Genomic DNA, 17,833 nt, shown 5'->3' on the forward strand with positions numbered 1-17,833 from the left:
GGTTATGCTGACCAGAAACCCACCCAGATCAGAAGATTGAAGCAAGTAGTTTTCTCACAATTATACGTCTCAAACAACCCATGGGTCTTCCTGGAAAACTGGATCCATATTGATGATCAGTTATTCATCTATGTTCTATCAGTTGTTGATTCCATGTTCCTTTGAACCCAGAAACTTGGGGAAAGTAGGACACCTTTTTTCTGATTTCAGGGAACTATACCTGTTCATTCTCCCCCTCCTAATTTAGGAAGTCCCTAATTTGTTTTTCCAATTAGAAATCAGATTACCTAACCCTGTCTTATATCCTATTGTTTTCTTTTAAAGCATAAAAAGCTGTCTTCCCCTACATTTGGGGTCCAGTGCCAAAGCTGAGGTCCTGGTCCCAATTTGTTATGCAGTTGGCATGCATTGCTTAATAAATCAACGTGCTCGGAAGCTTGAACCTTTGTTTGCTCAGTTATTTCCAATTTCACACATCACTGTCACACATCACTCAGTGCTTCCTCTGCCTTTAAGATCCCATCTAGATCCTGGTGGCTGTTCTCCACCAGCCCTAGATTTTTCTCGCACATTTCTCAGTTCAGTAGCTGCCTCTCAGTCTTTCCCCCTACCCAAACTTGGTCTAGTTTCCCTGATTATACAGGTAGTAAGAGGTAGAGACAAGATTTGAATCCAGACCACCTGACTCCAATTTTAACTTTCTATCCAATACACCATGCTATTGTGAGCAAAGCATATCCTGAGGATGGAAGCTTTACATGAATGTGAGTTATTACTGTTTTTAGTTTTCCACCTGCACCAAAGGCCATTCCTAAATGTCTTAGACAAGGTTGGCAAAATAAGAGACCAGAGTCTTGCTTGAAGATGTTTGCTTACTTGCTGCTTTTCCTCCCTGACATTCCATCTCTCCCATCTTTTATGGCTGTCCACCATGCATGAAAAGTCCTTCCCCTCTTAGCAGCACTGGCTTCCTTCGAGACTCAACTCAAATCCCACCTTCTGAAGGAAGACTTTCCTGGTTCCTCCAAAGCTAGTGCCTCCCCCTCTGAGTGTACTTTTGTCAACCTAGGAAAACAGCTCAGACCAACTAGGTGATCAGTAGATAAAATGAAGCATTTATTCGGGGTCAAGGAATTGCAATTTGGGACTACATGTTGCAGCCTTATTTGATGAGGACGCCCAGGGAAGGAGGGGAGAAGGGGACTCCTAGAGGCCATAGTCCTAGGAAACAGCAAAAGTGTAGATAGTCTAGATTCACTGAACAGCCAAGCTACAGGGAGGAAGTGTTGAAGGTGTTGAGGGCTCACAAAAAGGTCACAGAACCATCCTTGGAAGCATCTCAGTCCAGGAGCAGGGGCAGTTAGAAAGTGCTGGTCAGAGCAAGGTGGGGGCCCAGATCTTCCTGAGGGTTGACACTTTCCATCTACTCTGTATAGATCTTATTAATCATTTACCTGGTATCTCCTTCATTGGAGTGTTAGTTCCTTGAGGGCAGGGACTATGTTTGCCTTTTATAAAGCACTTAGCACAATGTCTGGCACAAAGCAAGTACTTAATAAATGCTTCTTTCCTTTCTCCCTCCCTCCTTTTCTTCTTTTCTCTCTTCCTCCCTCCTTCCTTCCTTCTTTTCTCCCTTTCTTCCTCCCTCCCTCCCTTCCTTTTTTCCCTTTCTTCCTTCTTTCTTTCCTTCCTTCATTCCTTTCTCCCTCCCTTCCTTCCTTTCTTCCTTCCTCCCTTCCTTCCTTCCTTCTTTTCTTCCTTCCTTCCTTCCCCCCTTCTTCCCTCCTTCCCTTCCTTCCTTCTTTCTTCCTTTCCTTCCTTCCCTCCTTCCTTCCTATCCCCAGAACTTAGTAGTAGGCACAAAATAAACACTTAATACATGCTTGTTGATTGAGGGGTGGGGAGGGACATATGGCAGGAGGAATGAGAGCTGGGCCTTGAGCTCTCCACTTTGTCCAGGTCTTCCATGAACTTCACCATATAAGTATTAAACAATTCCTTTCCATGGCTTGTGTCTGCCATGCCCAAAGCAAGAGCCTTCAGGAGTAACGTTGAATGCCCTCACACAGGTGCCAACCTGGAAGGCCCAGGCAGGTGAAGGCATGAAATCAAGAGACTTGTTGGGACTGGCTCGGGTAACGGGTAACGGGCAACATTCTTCCATGGGTTCAGTAACAAAATACCTCATTGTTCTGAGGAAACTCTATAATTCTTATAGTGGCAACTGTGTTCAAACTGATGCAATTCCCTGGCATTTCTAAAGTCTGTTTGTCTAGAGGCGCTTCTAAAACTGTTCAAACGTTGCTCCAAAACCTCGACACTGTGTTGAGGAGGAGGAAAGGCGGTTAGGAAGCTTGGGTGGGTCTGAGGCTTTGGCCTTGGGTTAATAAGTTCCTTTGAGGCCATGGGCCTCCCGCTTTGTAACTGGTTACAGAATCTGGGGCAGGCCGACAGACTCCCCATGGTTACACAGAATGTAAGTCTATCTCTGTGGAGGCCTATTTATTTACCACTTGCTACGTGTGGGGAACAGGGAAAGATACAATAACCAAATGTTGGGCACGGAGCCTCTTTTCAAGCCCTCAGACTATTGTTATAAATGCTGGTTGAATGAATGGGCAAATTCCCAGGCTGCTCTTAGGAAGAAACTCATTTCTGTTGTAGGTGCATTGGTGCCACCTAGTGGATATAGAATGAGCAACAAGTATGGATGCTCAGTTATTTATCAGTTCCAGTGGCTTCCTGGTCTAGGATTTTATTAAAATCATAGGATCATAGACTGTGAGTTGGAAGAGACTTTGAAGGTCTTCTAATCATAGGATCCTAGCCCTAGAACTGGAAGAAAACTCAGAGGTCATTTAGGGCAAGTTCCTCATTTTATAGATGAGGAAACTGAGGCCCAGAGAGATTAATTGTGGGACCCAGGGTCCTACAGGCTACTTGTAAGTGGCTGGAATTTGAATCCAGGTCCTCTGATTCCAAAATTGGCATTGTTTCCATTAGAGTTCTGGCTCTTCAAATCCGATTCTAATGTGTATGGCCTATATAACCATAGCCTTAGTACACCCGGACCTTATAGCATCCATGTATGTAGAATGGAAGAGTTGGGATTATGTGGCCTTTGAAGTCCCTTACAGAGCCAGATCTATGATCCTACAAAGATACAGAGACAGAAGGGACCTTAGATGCCATCAGTTCTATCCACCCACCCCTAATTTTACAAATGCAGAAGCTGAGTCCTAGATAGCTTATGTGACTTTCCCAAGATCATGTGGGTCATAAAGTGTCAGAGGACAGATTTGAACTCTACCACAAATCTAATGTTCTTTGCACTTTAGCACACGTCTTATAGTTAGTTAACGGGATCTTCAGATGGAAGGAGCCTTGGAGATCATCCATTCCAACTCTTTCATTTCATAGGTGAAGAAATTGGGACACAGAAGGGAAGTGACTTGATGAAAATCATAGGAAGGAGCAAAAGCATCCTTTGACCGGTTCAGAGATAACTGGTGCTCATGGAAAGAGCTGAAAGGGACCCAAAACAAAGGTATGCTGGGTAAGGTCCGTGACTAGGTCTTTCTGGATGGAGAAGAGGATTCAAGTCTGAGAGAGAGGGTAATGGGGCTGACGAGGGAAGTTTGGTGCCTGCTTATAGAGGAGAATCTAATGAAAGCAAGCCAAGGTCTGTGATCTCATCAAGCGCTAATTTTTTCAAGACTAATCAATAATTATTAATCTACTCAAGCGTATGACAACTCTTTGGGGGAAGAGGTGGGATTTACTCATATTTCTCTCCATCTTCATTCTAAAATTGGGGGAAGGAGGTAAAACTAATATCAACCCCTTATATTTGCAACAGAGGCAGCAGCATATCATGAATAGAGATCCAGCCTGGGTGTTAGGAAGATCTGCATCCATATTCTAACTGCCATTTAACTTAAGGCAGACATAACAGAAATGGCTGACCAACAATGACCAGGGGCCTGGAGGCAGGAAGGTCTGGACTAAAATCTGGCCTCAGACACTTACTAGCTGTGTGATCCTGGGCTAGTTACTTAACCTGTTTGCGTCAGTAAATGAGCTGGAGCAGGAAATGGCAAACCTCTCTGGCATCTTTGCCAAGAAAACCCCAAATGGGATCATGAAGAGTTGGGCATGACTGAATAACAACAATGATCATGAGCAAATAATTTCATCTCCTTGTTCTTCAGTTTCCTCATCACTAAAATTATATTAGAAATACCCATTCAGTCGTTCAGGGTACCCCCAGAACCCTGGCAGAGAGATATGTGGACCATAGCTTGGAGGTTAGGAGGGGCAGAATCACAGGAAGGTGGTGCTATTGCTACTGATAGATATGTGTGAGCAAAGGGCCAGTAGATAAGGGAGATTAAAGATGACAGAAAGGAGAAGATGTATAGGAGCAAGGTCCTTAAAGAAGACCAGAAAACATGATGATAATAAATAATATCTAATGTTTATTAGCACTTTAAAGTGTGCAAAGCGTTTTATTATGTCATTTGTTTCTTACAACAATGTTATTATTATTGCTATTTTACAGATGAAGAAACTGAGGCTAAGTGACTTGCCCGGGATCATATAGTTAGTAAGTGTCTGAGGCAGGATTCAAACTCAGGTCTAACCTTAACCAAAATCCATTGTTCTCTGTAACTATACCACCCAGAATGAGATCAAGGCACACAGGTGAAATAGGGATTAGACTGGCAAAGTGGAGGGGCCACCACAGTGCCTTAGATGAGAGGGGAAGAGAGGTTTGGAGATATGAGGATGGCCTTAATTTCTCCAGAAAGAAGGCGCCACCATGTTTTGCTGGGGGAATGGCGCAGTACAAGGAGACTTTGGGGTCTGGAGAAGATCTGGAACACCTGCTATGGTGTATGTGAAAGGAAATCAACAAGAGATGAACCCAAATATATGATGATGTTATCATTGTGATTATAGAGCATGAAGAACGGAGCTATGATGTCCTCGGCATGAGGAGGAAACTCTGGCTCCCAATGCAGGTTACCCAAGCACCTTCTTTACCAACGAGAGTCTAGGTGGTTGCCCAGGATAGTCAGTCCACAATCATTTACTGACCACTTACTTCCTATGGGCCAGGAACTGGACTAAGTGTTGGGCTACAAAGAAACTCAAAGGCTAAGTCTTGCCATCAAGGAGCTCCCACCCTAATGAGCGGAGCATGAAAATAACTATGATTGCTAAGAAGAAGAAGAATTACAATTTACAATTAAAATAATACAAGAAGAATCACAATAGCTAGCATTTCTATAGTGTTTTGAGGTTTCCAACTTGCTTGGCCAGTATTATCTCATTTGATCTTCCCAACAACCCTGGATGATAGGTGCTATCACTGTCCCTGCTTTACAGGTAAGGAAGCTGATCGGAAGTTCCTTGAGGAGAGGGACTACCATTTGCCTCTTTTTCTATCTCCAGCTCTTAGCACAGTGGGTTCATGGTGGGTACTTCATCAATGTTTAGTAATTGATTATTGATTGATTGAGGCAGAGGTTAAATAACTCACCCAGTGTCACCCAGCTAGGAGTTATCTGATTTGAATTCAGGACTTACTGATTCCAGGTCCAGTGTTCTATCCATTTGGCCACCTAGCTGCCCCTACAGCTTACAACTATGCCTTGTACAACTGTGTATTTGCAAGATATAGACATAAATGGGAGGTAATCTTGGAGGAACGGTCCTGGGGGAAGTGGAGGGAGGGGTACAAGCCTGGGAAAGGCCTCTTTCAGATGGTAAGATTTGAACTGAGTCTTGAAGGAAGCCAGGAGAGCCAGGAGGCAGAGGTGAGGAAGGCACACATGCCAAGAATGACAGACAACCAGTGAAAAGTTACTGAGCATCACAAGATCCCAGAGAAAAAGCAAGGAGGCCAATGTAGCTGGATCATAAAGTCCACAGAGCGGGGTAAGTGTACAAAGGCAGGAGAGGTTGAAAGGGACAGGTTGTGGAGGGAGTTATACGCCAGAACCTTGAAACTGGATCCTAGAGATAATAGGGAGCTATTGGAAGTTACTGAGTTCCAGTTAGCCAGAAGTGGAATGGGCTGCTGTGCAAGATGGTGGCCCTCCTTTCCTTTCAGATCTTTAAGTAGAGGCTGGACACACCTGTCAGGTGTGTTAGGATGGAGATTCCTTGGGGCCACATCTTCCACTCTTTGACCGAGGGCCCTGCCAACTCTCAAATTCTGGGGAATATTTGAAAACACCCATGATGTTGCCTACTTTCTTCTCTCCTTCGAGCTAAACATCCTTAATTCCTTCAGCCAATCCTTCTATGGCATGGTCTCCAGGCTCCTCCCAACCTGGTCATCTTATTAAAATATGGCATCCAGTCAATAATGAGCTTTAATAACTTAAAATTATACTTTTGAAACACCATATATGGATATGCAGATAGATACAGACATAGATATATGTATTTGTTTTTCAGTCATTTTTCAGTTGTGGAAGACTCTTCATGACCTCATTTGGGGCTTTCTTGGCAGAGATACTGAAGTGGTTTGCCATTTCCTTCTGCAGTTCATCTTATAGATGACGAAACTGAGGCAAACAGGATGAAGGGACTTGCCCAGGGTCACATAACTAGTAAATGTCTGAGGCTGGATTTGAACTCAAGAAGGTGAGTCTCTATTCACTGTGCCACCTAGCTGCCCCATGTATTTGTATATGTATATGTACATGAAAATATATGTGTATATTGCATTTATAGATATACATATCATTTAGATCTGTGTACCTAATATATGCATATATCACATGTTATATGTTACATGTGTGTTCATTTTATATACTCTTGAGGGGTACATGTGAATGTATATCTATACACGTATATTATCTACATATCTGTAAAGGTATGTAGATATACACATATGAACATACATGCATGCAAACACATGAATACCCCCCAAGTCATTTAACTTTCTTGGGCCTCAGTTTCCTGTTTTAAAACAAAAGGACTGGACTGGAATGACCTCTGAACTCTCACCTAGGTCTAGATCTATGGTCTCATAATTAATAGTGGCTAAGCCAGGACTAGATGAGGAGGAGGGAGAGTCCAGAGGGGTCCTTGTCCCATCATTCTTGACCAGTCTAGGGCTCTATTCCAAACCCATGACTACCACCGCATTTCAGAAGGTGTATGGGACAAGCTCACTGCCAGTGGCTGTGTTAATAGGTAACTCTTCCCTGGCCTGCTCTGTCCTCTAGTTTACTTAAGAGGCATTCCTGTTTGCCTAGAAGTGGCCTCAACCTGAGTCATCCCCATCACAAGGGAGGAAACCTAAAGCTAGTGTAGACCCCCCGGGATGAGGACGTTTTAGAGGGATTGCCTCTGATCAGCTGCTAGCTTGGAGGGCTGGGACCATTCCATTTTGATCATTGTATTCCTGCCTACCTAGAAACAGGAACTGGATCAGTGATGCTGTTGCTGTAGGGAACTCCCAGGAGAAGAAACTTATTCTGCTGATGCAAGTCAGCCCCTCTGTAACTTCTAGGCTTAGACCTTAAGCAATGAGGGCTTAAGTAACCAGCCCAGGATGTGTCAGACCTGAAGCCAGGACAAACCAGCTCTCTTACACCCACATTGCCTCTCCAGCACTCAGTAGGCGCTTCAACCCTTGTTGACTGATTAGAGGCATGCCGAGGGCACCCCCACATGCACCTCCTCAGAACATCTCGACACAGACACACACCCCTGAAACAACAACATTGTCTTTATTAGGCGTTTCCATGGTAATATTACACAGAGTTCTTAAGGAATAATAAACACGACTTTTTTTACCATAATTATTTGCCATTAAGACAGTGGTAAAAAATAAAAAGAGAGGGGGAAAAAGCACTGTCTGTCTACACACATGATCAGCTTTAGCACATACAGCTCCTTCACTCATGGTTCACAATCACAAATCCAAGGGTTAAAATCCAGCTAGTCTGCAATCCTACAATGTCTTAGAGCATCAAGTCACTGAGTTAGTCCGTTCCAAATCACTGTCAATGTCTCTTAGCGTTTACACAGGACATTCATTAAACAGACACAAAAGCGAGCCAACAGGGGAACATGCTCACATAGCCTGCAAACATTGTCAGGGTTTTTGTTTTGTACTTTGTTTATCTGTTTGTGGGCTTTTCTTTTTTGTCTTTTAGAACAACCAAAAGAACTGAAAGTCATGAGTAGGAGGGAAAGAGGGAAGATTTAAGTGAATGCTGAGAGAGGCTGCCAACGTGGCTGAGAACAGAAACAAGACTTTGGGGTTTTTCCACCTTCTTCCAATTTCCTTCAAGGGGGTCAGGGAGGGGAACTACAAAAGTTTTAAGTTAACCAATTGCTTTTTTAAAGTGCTTTTTTACTTTAAAAAATAGAAAATAATAAACAATAAAAACAACCCCAAGTCGATATGTCTGGACAGATGAGTGGACTGGCTACAAAGGATTTACTGCTTATACTTTCTCAAAGCAGATTTGTTTTTATTGGGTTTTTTTTAAAGAACCTACAGATACATCTTTAAGAGAACCTGTCAACACACACAGAAATAAAGGCCACACATATCGAGGTAACAAAAGAAACTGAGGGGAGGGAAGGGGATTCAGCTAATGGAAACTATTCCAAGACACCAAGACGCTAGGCAGTGCTAAGGTGAGGTGACCAATAGGCTCAAGCTTGGCCTATAGAAAGAAGTTTGCCAGACGTTGCTTTCCACCAAAGTTGTGTTACGTTTGCAAATGTCAATGCACAATGAAGCGCCCTTTGTTTAAAAAAAAAAAAAAGGCATGGCTCCTCCATTTTGCCAATTAAGAGACTTCCCTGTGTCAAAATTCCCCAGGACTGGTGTGTGTGTGTGTGTGTGTGTGTGTGTGTGTGTGTGTGTGTGTGTGTGTTTCTAAGGCCTCTATGCATTATTATTCCACCAAGTTGACTTCCATGAGGTAAAATTGTTTAACTGGGCACCACGATGTTCTACTGGGGCCCATTCCTAATGAGTGAAACTTCAGTAGGTCCTGAACTCCTCAAAAGATGCCTCCAGATCAAATTAAATGGGGTTTGTAGAATGCTATCAAACCAGCCTCCAATTCAAACCAGCCTCCAATTCATCCATCTGTTCTATTCTGGCTGGCCTTGGGATGAGTTAGCCCAGTTAACTAGCATATGATGTTAATGAGACCTTGGACAGCAGTTTGATGCCTTTGGTAGGCAGTTAGCTTTGCTCAGGGGAAAAACCCACTTTCTAAAGCCACAGACTGTTATCTCCCCCTCAAACTCTCACCAAGGGGGCACCAGAGAGTATGGATAGCTCAGTCCAACCCATCCCTGCTACTGAAAAAGAATGAATGAAATAGCAATGGCCACCATGGGTGGCTTGGTGGCATCTTGCATAACATGGGCCAACTCAGCATTCTGCGTGATGGGGCAGCACCTTATTTCCCCAGGCCAGGTTCCTATGGCAACAATGGAAAAGTGGCAGGGCTAGTGAAAAGGAGAGGCAGCTGGGACAGGGAGAAAAATGTTGTCTAAAACAAATACCCATAGTCTCATCTCCTGAGGGCTGGAAAGGGCCTTAGAGGCTGTCTAATCCAACACCTTCATCCTACATGAAGAAACTGAGGGGCAAATAAGTTAAGTGACTTGCCCAAAGTCAAATAGATAATAATGGCCAGAGGTGGGACCTGAATCCAGGTCCTCTGCCATGAGATCCAGTGCTATTCCCACTGTGCCATGCTATCTCTCAGAAGCCAATGAGAGGCAACTTAAAATGTTCTGTAAAACAAAACAAAACAAAAAGCCAGAGAGGAGAGAGGGGAACCTCAAAGGATACATGTTGTAGCCAAATCCAGGACAAAGAGAAATGATGACCCATACTGAAATGTATGGAAGCCAATAGACATGGTCTGGAGCCACCTCGGTGGGGGACTGCTGCTCTACCAATCCGATTCACTCAGTTGTTAAACACTTGTCTCAACTCGTTAATATTTAATCAGTTCTTCCAACATCATATTTTTAAACCACTTTCCCCAACCCCACCCCTCCTCAGGGAGGAAAAAAAAAAGGCAGCTCTCAGGGAATTCACTTCATCCTTCCCTTAGGAAAAGAAAGATGTTCATGAGAACAACAGGGACGCTGGATGAAAACCACCCTAGTTGTGGCAGGGATTTTTTCATACTTTTTGTTTCACACCCTCGAGGTGTCAGGTCACATTCTGTCTCTGGAGTCGGTGTGTGAACATGTATGTAATACTATTAGAAGTGGAGAAACACAGGTGAGCAAAATCGGTAACATCAGGGTAAGGAGGACCGAGTGGGGGGCCCAGAAGGAAGCCCCATGGACTGGCTGCCCCACAGTAACTATCACAGGCTCTAAAAAATAATAATAATAATAATAATAAACAAAACCCATTGTCCTCAGGTGCCCCACCCCTCACCCCCCTTTCCCAGTCTGCTACTGCTGCTCAATGACTGAGGCGCTCTAACCCAAGCTGGTGATGTTGGCACGGCCGCCTGGGGGAGCCACAATGCGCTGGGTAGTACGGCGAGGGATGTTGTCATCAATCTGGGCACCTGGAGAGAGGAGAAAAGACAGGAGGGAGAGAAGGTTTAAAAAAGTCCCTGGCAGCCTCCTACCTCTGCTCCCTACCGCCTGGGGGACCTAGGACCAACCACTTCCCAGATCAAGCCCCAGTCGTTCTGTCTGTAAAATGAAAAGATTATACTGTACGAGCCCTAAGGTTCTTTCCAGTTCTAATCTTTAAGACTGATTTAAGCAATCAATCGAGTACTAAGTGCATACTATGTGCCAGGAATATTGTTGGGCACTGGGAATGCAGGTATAGAGGCTGAAACAACTCCTCCTCTCAAGAAGCCCTCATTCTAAAGGCGGGGAGGGGAGACAACATAGACATGTAAACTATCTGCAGCACAAATATAAAATGAGTAAATACAAATACATACAAAGTAGCTAGATACAAGGCAGTTAATGGCAGGAGGCAAAAGCTACAGTAAAGGCTCCGGAAAGGCTTCATGTAGGTGTTGCCTAAGTGTCGTCTTGAAGGAAATCCAAGATTCTGAGAGAGGAGAGGGGAGGCAGAAGCACACCCTGACCACGTACCCATGTACACTTACTCTTTAGTGACTCGTCACTCATCAGTACTGACTTACTCTGGCTTGTCTTGGGTCCCACAGGGACAGCCCAGCCCTACCCAAAGAAAAGTGGCAGGAGCAGTCGACTAGGATTCAATAACTGAGGTTCTTAGAGCCTCAATCACTTCATCTATAAAATGGGAGTAATAATAATCCTCGAGAGGCAATACCTGCCTGTCAAGGTTGCTGTGATAAAAGCAATTCATTAGTTTTAACAGGCTATAGGAATGAGAGCTGTACTCACTATCACTGGAAAGAAGTCACAGAACATATTTGTAACAAGTTTTGGTTTTCAGGCTTTCTCAATGAGTGGCAATGAGAGGGAGAGAGAGAATTAAGAACTGAAAACAAAATTCAATTTTAAACAATCAGAGAAAAAAAGTAACTAAAAAGGAAGAAAAAAATACATCCTCAGGTTTCCTCTCCTCCCCCTTTCCACATGTAAATTTGTGCCTTCCCCACAGTCCCACAGCTTCAATCAATAATCAATCAATGAGCATTTCTTAAGCACCTCAGACTGTGCTAGAGGCTGGTATTCCAAGGTGCCAGCAGACCCGGACTTGCTATTCGAGAATTCTGCTTAACATTTTAAATAACGATCTGCAGCATTTGTTTGCTATTTGAGACAATTTTGTTTAATGTTTTAAATAATAACCTATTTCATTTGAGACATTTTTTGTTTAATGTTTTCAATAATGAGCTATAGCATTTGAGACAATTTTGCTTAATGTTTTTAAAAAAATAATAGCATTAATATGGCACTTGAAAGTTTGTGAAGTATCTGACACATGTCTCATTTTACCCTCACAAGGTACCATGTTGGGGGATGGGGGAGAGGTGGAGGGAGTGATGTGTCAAAAGAAAATGTACAAGCCTTTAAGGATGAGACAAAGCCCCAAGAAAGGCAACATGGCCCCGTGGAAGAAGTTCCAGCCCTGGAGGGTTCAAATCCTAGCTCACCCACTTACTATGACCTGACATTGGGCAAGTCACCTCATCTCACCCAATCTTTATCTTCATGTGTAAAATGAAAAGGCTCTTAGTTAAAAAGCATGTTATAAGATGCCTGCTGTGTGCCAGGCACTGGGCTGGATGAGAAGAGCTCCAAGGTCCCTTGAAGTTCTAGAATCTAGGATCCTTTAGTAGTGGGTCAGTTCACTTTCTGGGCTTCTGTTCCCTCTGAAATGAGGTGGGTTGGGTGGACTCATAAGATGGCCTCAGAGGCGGCTTTCAGGTTTAAATCTCGTGCCTGCCTCTCAAGTTCACACCTACTGCCTCTGCAGAGCCCCAGCCGCCTGACCCAGAGTCCAAGGCTTTCCAAAGCAGGTGGTTGGGGGCTCAACTCCTGTGGCCCCTGTTTTCTTGGGCAGTTATGGACTCTGGCTTTATTTCTATTTACTGTAATAGTCAAGAGGGGGTGTGGTTTCATAGCTAGGAAGTTGGACTTTGAGTATGGAAGACATGGGTTCAAACTCCACCTCTAACGCTAAGTGATTTGGAACAAAAGACAAGCTCTCTGAGCCTCAGTTTCCCCATCTGTAAAACAGGGACAACAATATCTGTAGCATCTACCTCTCACTGTTGCTGTACTCTAATTAGGCCACGTACACAACGTGCTTAATGTCAATTATTACAATTAGCATTAAAAAAGCACCTTACATGGCCAACAGAATATATAATAACCTGATTAGAACTCCATTCATTTGGAACTGAAGGAAGAAAGGAGGCAAAGAAGGTAGGAGGGAGCATTTGTTAAGTGCCCACCATGTGCCAGACACTGCGCTAAGCGCCTTACAAATATTATCTCATTTTGAGACCATATAGTTTCTTTTATACATTTTATTTATCATTTATACATTTGAAGCATAATTCTAAGGACCCCATAGGATTTATCAGACTGCCCAAGGGGTTCATGAAAAAAAAAAAGACTAAAAACCTCTGGTCTAAACAGCAGACATTCCCCAAGTATTTGATTTCTCCTCTGTGGACTGTCAGGCCTCTCTCCTTTGAGTGGCTAAAAATCTGAGGAGAAGGAGGAGAGTGAGGAGCAGGAGCAGGAGGAGGAAGAGGAGGAGGAGGAAGAGGAGCAGGAGGCCTGGTAGGAGCTGATGCCTTCAGCACAGTCACCCACACGCAGTATATCTGGAAGACTTCATCACTAAGACGGAATCCTGGGTCCACGTGAACTCTCTGCAGGACATCCTCTATAACCGACCAACACCTCTGGCAAACAGACATCTGGCTGAGAGCACATCTGCGTGTGTGAGCCAGGAAAGGCTGTGTCTTTAAATCAGCCAGACTGGGACGCTCTTATGTCAGGGTCCAGAAAGGGTGAAAGTTGGAGTTCACCTACAGTACGGGTGGAGGTCGGCCGAAAGGCCACCTTGGGCAGGGCAAGGCAGAGAATGTTATATTTATTCTTTCCATTCCGCTTAGGTAAATATTGCATAATAAAAGATACTCAGACTGTTAAGTGGTGAAATGAAGTGGGTTCCTAGGGTCCCTCCTAAAGTGGCCAAACACTATTGGTGGACACTGGAGCCAATCGGAGACCTGAGATCTGTCCAGACTCCCTGACTCTCAGGGAGGCGTGAGATGTAACACACCTGGCCTTCAAGTAGTGTGGAGCAGGCTAGCTCCTGCCACAGGCCCCTAGGCCACTAGAACTGACAGTGGCTGAGCATTCTTGGGCCACATATTCCGATGGACTGTCTTGTGAAGCAGGGTTCAGTCTTGTTCTACTTGGCCCCAGAGGGCAGAGCCAGGAGCAATAAGGTAGGGTGGGAGAGCTCTGAAAAGAGGCCTGTTTAAGGCTGACTTCAGAAAAACCTGGAAGGACCTGTATGGTCTGGTGCTGAGTGAAGAGAGCAGAACCAGGAGAACATTGTACACAATAACAGCCATGTTGTGAGATGACTAATATTGATAAACTTGACCCTTCCCAGCAATACAAGCATCTAAGACATCTCCAAAATCTTGTGATAGAAAATGCTCTCCACATCCAAAGAAAGAACTATGGAATTTGAATGCAGATAGAAGCATACTATTTTTTTTTCTTCTGTTGTATTTTGTTTCCTCTTTCTGGTGGTTCCTCCTATTGGTTCTAATTCTTACTTACAACATCTCTAATGTGAAAATATGTTTAATAGGAATGTATATGCATAGCCTGTATCAGATTGGGCGCCATCTTGGGGAGGGTGGTTGGGAGGAAGGGGGAGAAAAATTTTAAACTCCAAAGCATATGGAAGTGATTGTTGACAAATCAAAATAAATTAATAAAAAATTAACAGAAGTTCAGTGATTTCCTGAGTTTATATTGTATCCCCCTCCCATACTGGGAGATCCATGATGTCAGAGGCCCCATTGTACCACCCTCAGAATCTGGCACAATGCTCTGTGAATAGAAAACACTTAACAAATGATTTTTGAATGAATTAAGGGTGGATGGATAGATGGAAAGATGAATGGATGGGAGGATGGATGGAAGAACGTAATAAATATGCTAACCTACCCTCCCCCCTTGTCAAAGCCTGCACACAGCAGACACTTAATAAATGCTTGTTGCTTGATGCATAAACCCACTCTAGTCGACAATTCTTCTAAGGGGCACACCAGAGGTCCTAAGACCTCAACTCAAAACCAAAGGCTCTAATTTCGGGAGAAGAATTAATCTGTAAATGAGTCTGTACCAGACAAGCTGAATCCAGACTGGTGCAGGTTCCGGACAGGCGGGGCCTGCTGTTTGGCAGGAGAAGTCTTGGCGGAGGAGGCCGGAGTCACTGTCTTGGGTGTCACGGACACTTCACACACCGGCCCATCGTAGAGGCCTCGGGGAACACCCCTCAGCTCTGCCAACTGCGAAGACAAGAGCCAGTTAGCGGGGGCTGAAAAGCGAGTGTCTTCTGGGAAAAAGGAGCCGGAACCGGTCATCCTGGCCCTCTCCCGATGAGGATGAAAGGCCACATCTAATCGGCAGACCTGACAACAAGCCGGAGGGCTAGGTATTCTGAAGGAGGACGTTGTTGAAGAAACAAGAGTAGGTACAGGATCATCCAGCAGGTGGCAGGCTTTCACCGCCATGTTCCTCACCCCAGTCTTAGAAATCTTGGGGTGTGGAAAAACACGATTTGTGAGTATTAAAAGGAGATTAAGCCCTTTAAGATTTCTTGTTAGGTGCACTTCACCTCTAAACTCATGTATCTTCTAGGGGATCCTCTATCCCTAGCAATGGTCAAGAAGACAACAGACAACAAGGTCTCTCATTCTTGACAGAGAGGTCCCCACTGGGCAAGTCACTTAACTTCTATTAGACTGTAAGCTCCTTGAGGACAGGGATGGTCTTTTGACTCTTCTTGTATCGCCAGTGCTCAGCACAGTGCCTAGCACATTGCAGGCGCTAAATAAATATTGGTTGATCTCTGAGCGTTGTCCCTATTTTTATTTTAAATTTGTTTAATTTTAATCTATTTTTAAATGGGGGAGGGGGATGACCTGAGGGTCTTCCTAGCTCCATATCTATGCCCCTGAGTGGAGCAAAGGGATTCCTCTGTGGGGCACATTCTCCTCCCCTCTGGGAATCATAATATTTAGCAAGGCAGAAGATCTGGGGAAGTCTTAGAAAGCCACTCAGTCTTTCAAATTCTACTGGCAACCGATAGCTATTGATTGAGAAGCCCCAGGTTAGATACCCTTCTACCTAAAGGCAGCACAGAGCTGGGCCAGAAGACTTCCCAAGTCTCTGCCAGACTCAGGGCCCTATCAGGGATACGGACTGGCCCTTGGCTTTCATTGGTGGGAACTCCAAGTGTGGAAACTCCCTCTACCAAAAGCAGGGCACCTCCTACTCCACAGCTGCTGGAGGCCAACCTCTGCTCCTTGTAATGTCTTAGCACTTGGGCACCAGTTTTAAGACTATAAATCTAAAGCTGAAACATACCTTTGAGACTTTCTAGTTTCCAACTCTCTCATTTTACATATGGGGGAAACAGAGGTGAGGGAGTCAAAACGATTTGCCCAAGATCAGTCAGAGGGATAACCATACCTGGAACACCCACCTCACAATGTGATGCCCCAAGGAGATTGTATCCAGAGGCAGACTTGAACCCAGGTCTTCCTTACTTGAGACCAAAGTTCTATCCATCATGGCACACTATTTATCCCAGAACACTCCAACCCTACCACCACCACCACTACCATCACCATCATCCCCCTCAAGGCCAGAAGAGCCTCTGAAAAGTTATCTAGGGGCAGCTAGCTGGGCACAGTGGATAGAGCACTGGTCCTGGTTCAGGAGGACCTGAGTTCAAATCCAGCTTCAGACACTTACTAGCTGTGTGACCCTGGGCAAGTCACTTAACCCCAATTGCCTCAAAAAAAAAGTTATCTAGTTCTTTCCCCAGCCTCCGGGACTCTAAAGTACTGAGCTGATCAACTTAAGGAATGTCTCTCCTCTCTGCTGGCATGCACCAAAGCTGGGCCTTTCTCAGTAAAGCACAGAATGCCCTTGCAGAATGCAGAGGTGGGGAGCATCTTCCCAGACAGAACAAAGGAAGCTGGGAGATGGCCCCCACTACCTCAAAGGATACCATATGAGGATTCCACGGGAAGGCAGAGCTGTTCTGGGGTAGGAGTAGGGGAGGTAGGTGGGAAAGACCCCTCAGCAGCAGGCTCCCTTCAGGGAGGCACCGGAAGGCTGACCCCCACCCAAAGCTTCTGAAGGAGGCTCTGCCCCAGGAGCTGAGCAGCCACCTTTCCTGGGGTCTTGTTGGTTAATGGGGGCTCACAAAAGACACAGGATCAATGCCAATACCCGGACCAGGAAAAGAACTGAGTCAGCCGGGTAGGGAGACTAAGAGAGAGAAGCAGTGTGGTATGGTAGAAAGAGCACGGAGTCAAGAGGACCTGGGTTCAAATCCCACCTGTGACCCTTCCTACCTGCTGGGCCCTTCCCTGAACCTCAGTTTCCTCCTCCATAAAAAGAAGGAAATGGGCCAGAGCTGGGGCTCGTAACCTTTTTTGTGTCCTGGACCCATCTGACAGTCTGGTATAGCCCAGAGATGGCCCCCTTCTCAGAAGAACATTTTTAAATAATTAAGGGAAATGTTCAATTTCAGTTGTCATGAACACAGAGACATGACTGCTTTTGCATCTGAGTTCACAGACTCCCTGAAATCTGAGGAGCCACATTCAGAACCCCTGGACTAGGTGGTCTCAGGGTCCCTTCCAGCACTAGCTTTGGGGACCTCTAGGGGACTTGGAGTACCTCTCTTTGGCCTTTATTTCTTCCTCTGTAAAATAAGGGAGATGGACCAGTGAGTATCTTAGGAACCTTCTGGTATCCTAGCTACAGTCACCTGTATGTGGCCTAGAGAAACTCCCTTCACCTCTCTGGGGCTCAGCTTCCTCAAACGTAACATGAGGGGGTTGGACTGGATGGTCCCTGAAGTCCCTGAGAGATCTAGGATCCCAGGACCCCCCCCCAGATGGGCAGCCCAAGCAAGATGTTAAAAAAGTGAAGTCAGGATGGCCTCCAGCACTCTGTTTGGTAGGTCTGCAAAAGGACACAGACAAAAGGTGAAGGGAGTGTCTACCACAAGGCAAACACAATTCTGTATCATAGGCTCTCCTATCTGCCTCAATCCGGGCCTAGAGTCAGGAAAACCTGAGCT

The 17,833-nt window shown here is 44.9% G+C and overlaps 1 protein-coding gene across 2 annotated transcripts in view; it reads right to left on the reverse strand.

Moving 5' to 3' along the window:
* Positions 1-7,732: 7,732 nt before the first annotated feature.
* Positions 7,733-17,833, reverse strand: part of DPYSL2 (dihydropyrimidinase like 2) — a 144,918-nt gene continuing 134,817 nt past the window's right edge. For both annotated transcript variants that reach the window (XM_021007722.1, XM_021007723.2), the window contains exons 13-14: positions 14,855-15,020; positions 7,733-10,586 (exon numbers count right to left, since the gene is read on the reverse strand). In XM_021007722.1, coding sequence (XP_020863381.1) covers positions 10,495-10,586; positions 14,855-15,020 — 258 coding nt within the window. In that variant the 3' untranslated portion in view covers positions 7,733-10,494. The remainder of the gene's footprint in view (positions 10,587-14,854; positions 15,021-17,833) is intronic.

The sequence above is a fragment of the Phascolarctos cinereus genome, unplaced genomic scaffold (genome assembly GCF_003287225.1).
Source record: "Phascolarctos cinereus isolate Bilbo 61053 unplaced genomic scaffold, phaCin_HiC Scaffold_2;HRSCAF=192, whole genome shotgun sequence".
Classification (NCBI taxonomy): Eukaryota; Metazoa; Chordata; class Mammalia; order Diprotodontia; family Phascolarctidae; genus Phascolarctos; species Phascolarctos cinereus.